The sequence below is a fragment of the Pimephales promelas genome, chromosome 15 (assembly GCF_988280905.1).
Source record: "Pimephales promelas chromosome 15, fPimPro1.hap1.1, whole genome shotgun sequence".
NCBI lineage: Eukaryota > Metazoa > Chordata > Actinopteri > Cypriniformes > Leuciscidae > Pimephales > Pimephales promelas.
In genome coordinates this window covers 18,761,663-18,772,500 of record NC_142783.1, presented here as the reverse complement: position 1 = coordinate 18,772,500, position 10,838 = coordinate 18,761,663, and the positions used below count along the sequence as shown (strand labels likewise).

Sequence of the window (10,838 nt, the reverse complement as noted above, 5' to 3'; positions counted from 1 at the left end):
ATCACTAGTGATGTATACAAGCATCCCTCAGGTGATCTGGCTCGGAGGCAGAAATGAGGTGTTTATACTGAGAACAGACGAGCAGAGAATTTCTGCTTCCTGATAACCAACCAACCAGAACGTTTGTCTAAAAATAGGTAGTAAACACTACTAGAAATGCCAGGAACAGGAAATAAACACTTCTAGAAAATGAAATACGGACAGTGTGATTGAGGGAAAAGGGAAAACAAAAATTAGATGGACAAGATGAGAACCAGAGTATCAGTTATAGTAAATACTGTACATTAACTAAAATGAGCAACACTGATACTGAAAGTACCAATTAATAAACAATATAAGCAAATGTTCAACCACTGGTGAAAATGCTTTTAATTGTTTTATTTATTAATAAATTATATTATCAGTCATTTTTGAATGTCTTATTTTTTGTTTCTTTTGTCTCTCTTGCTTTAATGACAGAAACACTTGAGCTGCATGAACTACAAAAGTTTGGATAAAACCTGATGATCATGTTCTTCAGCATGATTTTAAAGTATCCAAAGAGCATCTTGAGTTTCAGTGGAAGAAAGAACATCTGATTGTCTGTACAGTGTCACAAATTTAATTATTTGGTTAATCTAGAAATAGTGCAGAATCTAAAATAATTCTTATATAATAATATCTGATATTATTGTTTATTGTATTCGTGTAAATAATATACATAAGTCATTTCCTGAAATTACACAAATCACTTCAACTGAACTGAAAAGGACAAAAAAATGGGTAGAGTTTTAGATAGCAGCAGGAAAATGAGTGGCTCAAGGACGAATCCTTTACCAACACTTTTAATCATAAGAGATCAGTAAATAATCTGTAAGAGAACGTGCAGTCTCTAATACTTTACTGATCTCCATTGAGTTTCCAATATTAAGAGATAATTATGGCTTTGCTATAATTATTATACTAAGTCCAATTCCAATCAGGCATTTTGATCAAGATTCTGCATGCGTTCGCCACTGACATTTCTGTCGGCTAAAGGCTGTGTGAGGTAATCACTGATATCCCTCGAAAAGAACTTGTTGACATTTAATCATCATTCTTCAGAAATCCTCATTCAGAGCACATGCCTTACACTGAAATACACAACACGCACACCTCTTACTACACACACTCTCCTCACACTTAACCACCTCGCCACGGGGGACCAGCACCAGACACGTCAGTCTGTTTTACTGAAAAGTGTTGTTTTCCCACAAAAGACGTGAAAACAAAAGCAGCCATTGCGGTTTTCAGTCTTATCTTTACAGACGCATTTCACTTCTGAATATTAAGTATTGCTTGTGTCTTTTTCTTGCGCAGAGGAGTGGTTTTACACACAAAAACTATGTTTGGTGTTTGAAGCCATGCATGTAAACTCCAGATGTTGATTTGATTCTCAGGTCTGTCATCAAAGGCTTCAAGCTGTGTGTGGTGTGTGAGTGCATGCTGTTGTGCTTTTGTACGTATGCTCTGTGTGGCGAGAAAAAAAGGCGGGCTTAAAAAATGGAAATCTATTTCTCTTATCCTGCCCCCTGACATTTACATTTGAATTACAGTGACAGTTACAGTTTAATTTTTTCAGGAATTTCACAGTTGACATTAACTATAGGGCATTTCAGAATGTTTGTAAACAATAGGCACCGCGATACTTCCGGGTGGCAGAACGCGAGCGGCTTCCATTGACTAACTGAAGAGATCCAGCCGTCAACTGAACAGTTACACAGTTAAAATCAATTTTTGTTGATCAAAGTTGAATCTATGGCGAAAATATGTTGTGTTTGGGGTTGCGCCACCAGATATACAGCAAAAGGTGTAGTTTTTTTTATCGATTTCCTTCAGAAAAAAGTAAATCTATCCAGCAGAACCTGTGGGTGAGGAGGTAAAAGCGAGTGGTCGTCGTCAAAAGTGCATGTCATCTACTAATTATGAGCCTGAGCCCGATTTAAACCCAACCATTTTAATACGTGGGTCGTTATATAACTGACGTTCTCAACTAACTTAGTTATTTCTATTACTTTCTATGTTACTTTCTTTTGAGCGGTGAGTAAATGCTTCTTCATCGTAAATGCTTCTGATTGGCCAATGCGTTCAATAAATCAACACATATGTCTGTGATTGGCTACATCGCTCATCGCTGCAGTCACGTTATAAAATGAAACTCTGCCATGTAAGTCATTTCTATTTTGTTTTAGTTGTTCTTGTTGCTTTTCTGCAACAGATGAATACAAATGTATTCGTTTTTATTTGCTTTATTCATAGATATTTCTAGTTTGCGGGAGTCCCGCGAATCGTTTTATTCTCCTGCAATCCGCACACACAGAGTGCATTACCGCCCGCACTCGGCCATAAGATCTAGTCCCGCGCCGCGGTCTAGTGTGTTGGGAGTGCACGTCTCTAGATCAAAGAATCTAAGCTTTAATGATCATGTTAACTATGTCTGAATTTGCACCACGTCTGTTCTTGAATCAACTGTTGAAATGTAGATTAGGCTTCTGCCGGCGGTGTGTCTCCCTCCATGCAATTTACTAGTGTTGCCATAGGGACGCTTCGGCTTTTGCCACCCGGAAGAACGTCTTTTATTGTTGTGACGTCATGGTGAATTGTCGTATAGGTGTATGTTTATGTGTTCATACAGTTGGTTCTAACTGCATTTGCCATTGTGTGCCCCTCACGCTTCCCTCCACATCCACCATGGTCACCATGACAACAGCCCGTTTATCAGCTGCTGTTGGCGGATCAACCGAAATTAAGACAATTCCCAAATTCCATGACTTAATGGAATTACGACTACCGGTATGCATGTCACTAGTTTTGTACAAAATATGTTTGCAATCCTCCATCTGAGCTTGTGTGTTTCAGGTCATAGCACAAATCTAATAGGATAAAAGCACAGAGCTGAACGCAGGAGAGCAGGGGCCCGAATCAGAGCACAATGCCAATTAGATTTTTCTCTGACTCCATCTTTTATTTGATTCCCTCTCTGCCATTGATATCTCACTCAGATGAACAAGTATCCTGTATTTAACATCAAACTCTCTTTAAGGTTTCAATCATTACATTGGATGCTGTGTGTTTGAGTCTTTACGTGCAAAGCCTGTGTTTAATTTGTTCTATTCACTGCATTGTTTATTTTTTTGACTTGTATCAGGTCTGATATTTCTTTTAGACATGAATCAAATCATCACACATCTCTCCTAAACCTTGTGTGTTCATTTTTGAGTTTCAAAAGGTTTTTTTTTTTTTTTTTTTTTCAGGTCAGTATGCAAGGATGGATTAAATTGACTAGAAGTGACAGTTATGTAATTTATAATGTTAGAAAAAAAGGTTTCTATTTCAAATGAATTCTGTTCTCTTCATTCATCAAATAATCCTGAATCCCGAATCATGTTTTCCACAAAAATGTTAAGCAGCAAAACTGTTTTCAACATGGATGATAATAAGAAATGTTCCAAAAGTTACAGAACTAATCTATTTTCCGATTAGTTCACAGATATTTCCTCTCACAATGCCTGTTTTAAACACCCTCATAATAGTCTCACGTTTATTTTCGTGTCAGACAACACTGATTTTTAACAAACCAGATTCTGTGACAGCTTTATTCCCTCCGTTTTGAACAGTCTCTATATATGTATTCTTGCTCTGCCTAATTAAAAGTAATTATGCTTTCGTTTCCGCTGTAGTAGAACCGCGATTGAATTCAATAGCTAATTACCTCTAGCTTTGGGCTGTGTGTGTGCGAGTGTGTGTAACAGTGGTCATATTCATTTGTTCATTTCGCAGTTTTAAATATTCAAGCCCATAAATGGTATCTTAGCGACAATGTGATTACCGTGTGATCAGGTTGTTGTTCCAGCTTGCATCTCGCCTACTTTTCACTCTCATCTTTGTATTTCATCACTGCCAAATCAAGACAAAAAAAGAGTTTCTGAGAGAGAGACAGATGTTCTCAGTTCAAAATCATCCCATTTCTTTTTAAGTTTATGATGACTATAATTACATAGGCCTGTTCTGCTGAATGATGCTTTGTGATTGTCATCCTTCCTTTCAGAGCAGCGGTCAGCGGCCTTTTTTGACTTATTCCTGATGTTAGATTGTCACTTCGTAAGGTCTTTTTTTTTCATCAGAAAGAAAGTGTGTATTTGTGTGCAAGAACTACATATCATTTTCATCTGAATAGATGAGACGTTCAGCCATCTTTGGCCATGAGCTAGTTACATTTTATCGTCTGCCTCTATCAATGAGATTAACTGTGTGTTTGAATGAGGCTGGAACAGTGAGAGAGGACTCAATGCAGAATGAGTTTTAAAACAGTTTATTGAGACGCACAGCAGGCGGGACAAGAGATGCTGGGAGTGGGAGGAGGTTAACACAATCCAACAGAAGGCAAGGAATGAAGCATAAATACCAACTTGACTTGAATTTGACATTGGCTTGACCCACACAACAGGAAACGTAGGCAGGAACAACATATGACAAAATCCACAACTTGAAACTATGAGCAAGATAGAAAATGAGGCACTGGGTAACACAGGTAGCACAACAAACTTAATTACAACGAACTGGCAAACCATGGAGAAAAGAGAACACAAGTAGTAATCAGAGAACATGAGGTGAGCACACTCAGAAAATTAAGACTTTACAAGGGCTTAAACAAGGGGGCATCATGGTAACATGAAAACAAGGAAGCTGAACGAGAGGAACACGTGGCCAACACAAACAGAGACAGAGCCATGTGCTCAAGCACAAAGCAAACAAGAAATCATTGAAACAAGTAAGACAGAAACAGACCGATCAGATCAGGCATTTTGGGAAATCTCTGCAGAAACTTCCCCCACCTCATCCATTTTTCTCAATGTCAACATTTTCTCCTGCGGTTCACGTGCCTGCTAGCTCAGAGACTGCATGTGTTTCACAGACGGTCCTGCTTTTCAATGGAACATAATAGCTATTTTGAAAATGTTCTTTAGAAAACACTGCACAGTTTGATCTGCTTGTTGTCAGTACAGAGGTTGTGCTTTAGCAAATGAACTCAATTAATCAGAAAACAATTCGTGCTAAAATGTGTTACATTTTTATAATAAACTTGATGTCCATTCTCTCTTTGAATGATGATCTTTAGACAAGTGTTTCCAAACCTTTTTGTGTGTGTTTACCTCCACAGCCCCATCAGTCTCTGGTGCCATTTCATTGACATGTGTAAACATCAAAAATGCATCGGTTTTGACTTTGTACATAATATTATATAACATTATCATTAATAGTATTAAAATGGTCATTCATTATTACAAACGTTTGAAATAAAAAAATCACCAAGTAGCTTTTTTTTTCTCTATTAAAATGAGGTAGCCTACCTGAGCTTGTTTGTGTTTGACAAGTTTTGACAGTTTAAAAAACTTCCTTTATTTAGTATGGTACAATACATTCAATTCTTTATCAGATGTATTCTCATAAAAATAAATGATTTCTTCGAGATTAAAAAATGTAAGGCTTGATGAAATTAGTTATTTGAATGAATGTGGGGGTTTTTTTCAGTAAAAGAACATAATGGATTAATATTTCATTTATTTTCCACAACAAACAAAAAAAAAAAGATGATGTTTAAAACATCCACACTTTTGGATGCAGTAAGATTCACAGAATATATCTTATGCCATATTTGAAAATGGATTTCTTTCCAAATTTTATGAAAATATAGATTTGTTGATTTAATAGATCAACATCGCCCTCTAGTGTAGATATAAAGCATTAATCTTACATAATTTAAGAAGTACTCCTACTTTGTGTAGAGAGCAGTTTCACTGCAAAGCTTTGACATAAGTGTGTGATGAATAAACAAACTGAATATTTTCTCTTGTTTCTCAGAATATGCCCAGGCTGCACAATGGACTCCAACAACACAGAGTGGGGCCTGTACTCGGCATCCGACGCCCTGGGAGTGGGAATCTCCCTGGAATCCACTCTGTGGCCACTGCTCCAGAACACAAGCCTCATCAACCTCAGTTCTGTATTCAAGCTCAATGGAAGTAATGTTGAGGCTGAAGGTCAATCCTATGATCCTCTGGGCGGCCACTCACTCTGGCAGGTCATTCTCATCGTTATCTTTACAGGACTGCTGTCCCTTATTACTATTATCGGCAACATCCTGGTCATGGTGTCGTTTAAAGTCAACAGGCAGCTTAAAACAGTTAACAATTACTTTCTACTGAGTTTAGCCGTTGCAGATCTCATCATTGGAGTCATCTCCATGAACTTGTACACTGCCTACATAATCATGGGCCAGTGGGCGATGGGAAACTGGGCGTGTGACTTCTGGCTAGCCATAGACTATGTAGCCAGCAATGCATCTGTCATGAATTTGCTAGTCATTAGCTTTGACCGCTATTTTTCTATTACGAGGCCTCTGACGTACCGTGCCAAACGTACCACCAGGCGGGCAGGAGTGATGATCGGCCTGGCATGGTTTGTGTCGCTCATACTTTGGGCACCTGCTATTTTGTTTTGGCAGTATTTTGTTGGAGAAAGGACCGTTCCACCGGATAAATGCTACATCCAGTTTCTCTCCGAGCCCATTATAACATTTTGCACCGCAATGGCGGCCTTCTACCTGCCAGTGACAATAATGAGTGTTCTGTACTGGCGAATATACAAAGAGACAGAGAACCGTTCTCGGGAACTTGCAGGATTACAAGGCTCGGGCGCACGGTTTGTGGGTGTCGAACGACCGCGTTTCCACCTCCGCGCTACTGGGGGGAGCTCTAGAAGCTGCAGCAGCTTCGAACTGGGCCAACCTGGCCACAAACAAAGCTCCTTTCGCGGTCTGAGCGGCCGCTTCCACTGCTGGGGGTGGAAGTTGGGTGGCAGGGATAAAGGTGGCCCACACCAGGAGGTGGATCAGAGCAGCAGTGACAGCTGGAACAACAATGACACTGGACTTTCAGCCGACCACTCGGGCTCATCTGATGAGGACGAGAGCGCGCCATCCACCACACGGGCGATCTTCTCCATTGTTCTCAATCTGCCCGGCATGAGGGCAGCTGTAAGCTCCCAAGTTACTTCTTGTGAGGATTTGAACACAGGGGAAGATCTGTTACAGTCGCCTGAAGAGAAGGACGGCAGGGGTGGCAGCATCTCGTGCTCCGTCACCAACGGCAACAAGCGTTTTGTCGCGAGTATGGGTAAAGTTCCCTCAATGTCCTCCATACAGCCTTCAATGGATCCAAGTGTAGATGGTGGGAACACCACCATCAAATCTGCCTCAGCACCCATAACTTTCAAAGAGGCAGCTCTAGCAAAGCGTTTCGCAGTTCGCGCAAGGACTCAAATCACCAAGCGGAAGCGCATGTCGCTAATAAAGGAAAAGAAAGCGGCACAAACTCTAAGCGCCATCCTTTTCGCCTTCATTATAACGTGGACGCCTTATAACATCATGGTGCTAGTAAACACTTTCTGCAATGGCTGCATACCTGAGAACCTCTGGGCGCTAGGCTATTGGCTATGCTATGTTAACAGTACAGTAAATCCTATGTGCTATGCACTTTGCAACAAGACTTTTCGTACCACTTTTAAGATGATCCTGCTATGTCGCTGGGATCAGAAAAAAAGCAAGCCAAGCTTTCCACAAAGACAGGCTGTGAGGTTTCACAGAGGTATACCAACAGACTCTACATAGCAGCTCAGTGTTGAGGCTAAATTGCTAATGCTAAAATGTAAGTTGCAAGGGGAGATTCCTCAAGTATCTGTACTATATACTGAAGCGTTAATGTGTGAGTGTCAATGTGGATGTGTAGTTCAGTCTCTTAGGATCCCTGGTCACTAGATTTTAACATTAAGGCACTGTGGTTTAGTGTACAAAGTGCTTCACACCTGAGCAAGTGCAATTGCCATAAATATGTCCTGTGACTTTTATACTTTATGCCTTTAAAATGGCAGTGCCAACTTTCAGGAGTTCAGCAGCAACATATAAAACAGTACATTTCAAATGGAAACTGTGTATCTCGAACTTTAGAGAGTCGTTTGGATCCGATACTCGCAATTGTTTGTTTGAATATTTTAGGGTTGAATATTAGATATCTCATTCTTGTCAATGAACAGAAACTAAAATGTGATTATTATTTTCTTCAAATGAGGTAATGTATATCAAAGTATTTACGGTAATTAATAATACATTTTTTTGTAAGTGAAATTTTCTGATTTCTGTGAAAGCGTCCCACACAGAGGTTCAGTATCTTTGCTGTCTTGGTAAGTGTAAGTTTTCTTCTGCAACATGTGAGCCACAGTTGAACACTTAATAGGTTTTTCTCTCCTGTTGGTTATTCATAAACAGCTCTTCCGTAAGCTGCAGTTGTATAATGCGTGATTGTTTACATTTGTTTTGCTACAAGTATTCCAATAGCTATTATGTACATTTTCAGTGCACATTGAATATGTTTGGAATGGCTTATGTTTGAACTTTGAGATTGTGCACTGATTATACTGGGCTAGCTGTGAAATCATTTATGAAACCTAAAGAATGTTTTTAACTCTGTTTAATCAACATTCAGATTTTGACAGTAGTGTCCTGGGATGTAATTCCATTTACAACCAAACTGTTTGCTTTATCATCACCTTATTTTGGAGTGCCAGGTTTGAATAACAAGCCAAATTTGTTAGCCACAGTAGCTGCATATTTGCTGCATAAAAAGCACACCAAATTTAGACCTATCAATCAAACATGCATGTTTTTTTTTTTTTTTTTTTTTTTTCAACTATGGGCTCTATTGGCCCTGTGGAGAAAATAAAATATTTAAAAAACACTCAGATTATTTAAATGACCCACTAACAATGTCCAACAGAGGACTTACAGTACATGCATTTTCATGTTTAAAATGTCATGTAAACACAATGTCAGTTCCATCACATCTCAACTGATGTGTTGTTTTTAATTACCTTCTGTGATGGAAGTCATATTTTAAACATTTATGAAATTGTTCTTGCTAAGGCTAATTTCATAGCTTTTTATGTATCCTAAAAATACACACTTTAATAACATATTTCATACTTTTTGTCAAAATTAGTTGAAAACAAAAATTAAATATTCTTTGGAGTTTAGACACATTTTACATTTACCATTCATTTCCAACCCTGGTGTTTTGAGGAATTATAAATAATTACCTGATTTGTAACTTAGCTGTCATTTGTATTAGAGTAATTAAACTAACTTTTTGATATGTTTTTATGTTTTACATTGCAAAAAAAGCTGTACATTTTGTAAGGCCATGTAAGATCAAAGTTAAAATTGAGCTTCTGTGCGGTGTTGTTTGTGATTGTGTTTGCGTTTTGTTTCAAATTGGCTGTGTACAAGTCAAAGTTTAATGATAGAGTTACTGTCAAATTTGTAATAACTGTTGAATGTTTCAAAAATACAGCCCAGTTCAAAATGCATTTTTATCCTCAGATTGTTTCTCAAAATAAATGTAACATTTTAAACATGCATCGTTGCTCTTGGTAATTACACAACATATTTGTGGAAACTTTTTAAGGCATAAAGACCTAACACTGTCTGTTTATGAAAGAAGATGCACCAATTGCTATTGGCGGCATGTGATGACAGTACTCATGTGATCTAGGAAGAGGAGCAGCACAGCCAATGTCACAAACACTTAGTTGATCCCTCAATTTACTGGAGACTCCATCGAGGCAAGTTTGCATTTTCTTTTAGTACTTCTCTTTTTATGCTTATTCTATCTTGTTAGATTAATTCACAGCAACAGGTTTCCGGTTCATTCTTGATGTCGGGTTAGATCATTTCGGATTAGCAGTGATATTCTAGACTAATCGTACAGAAGTAAAACTAAGCTCGTACACTGAATGATGTGTGAAATTAATCTGAGAGAGATGTATCACTATGTTACAAGGCTTATAGGTTCATGCCGTATATGACAAGGTTCAATTTTTTGTAACGATAGTGTATGTGTTTTAGTGAAGTGTGTGTGTATACATTAGTAAAGTTGTACAACTTGACTATGATCTCTGAAATTTTGTTCATGTTTATTTTTTTTATATGAAAATGTCACATTTTCTCCAGGCACAGATAAAAGCTATGTTCTGGATTAAAATATTATTATATAAACCTATTGAGAGCTAACAGGAAAGTGTCTGACACTACAAGGCTGGAGGACAACACTGATTTCAGGCCTGCTGGCCACAGTCATACATCAGTTTATGAGATCAGTCTAGCTCACATGACACTGCTCTGGCGCACACACAGATGAAATTTCTGTGCTATTTTCAGACATTCAGTATAAACTATATAGACAAAAGAAAAAAAAATCATAATTTTTTATAATATCAGTTTTTTTTATTGATTTTGTTCATGTAAAGCAAATATTTACCAGTATATTAGAAAGTGTTTTAAAATCAGTATGTTGTGCTTTTTTTAAGTTGTAGTTAGCACCTTACTTAAAGAAATAGTTGACTTCAAAATGAAAATTATGTCATCATTTCCATCAAGTTGTTTCAAACCTGTGTGAATTTCTTTCTTCTGCTGAACACAAAGGAAGATATTTTGAAGAATGTTGGTAACCAGACAGTTAATGAGCCCATCTAAATCCAACACACATGGCACCCTTTAGCGTCAATATAACACGCACAAAGCTTTGTTCGGTTATGGGTAGATTTAGGTCTGGGGTAGGGTTAGGGTTATACCACTAGGAGGCGCCTTCTGGCCCATATATATCTGTGTCTCATATTGACCCTGCGTTGGTGTTGGACGTAGACGAAATGTCAAAAGCATCAGTAAATGATGACTTGGGATGAGACCGGGCTGGAAAAAAATACTAAGG

At 38.2% G+C, this 10,838-nt stretch overlaps 1 protein-coding gene across 1 annotated transcript in view; it reads left to right on the top strand.

Moving 5' to 3' along the window:
* Positions 1-9,487, top strand: part of chrm3a (cholinergic receptor, muscarinic 3a) — a 113,413-nt gene extending 103,926 nt beyond the window's left edge. The window contains exon 3 of the mRNA XM_039670739.2: positions 5,881-9,487. Coding sequence (XP_039526673.2) covers positions 5,900-7,687 — 1,788 coding nt within the window. The 5' untranslated portion in view covers positions 5,881-5,899 and the 3' untranslated portion in view covers positions 7,688-9,487. The remainder of the gene's footprint in view (positions 1-5,880) is intronic.
* The last annotated feature ends 1,351 nt before the right edge of the window (positions 9,488-10,838 follow it).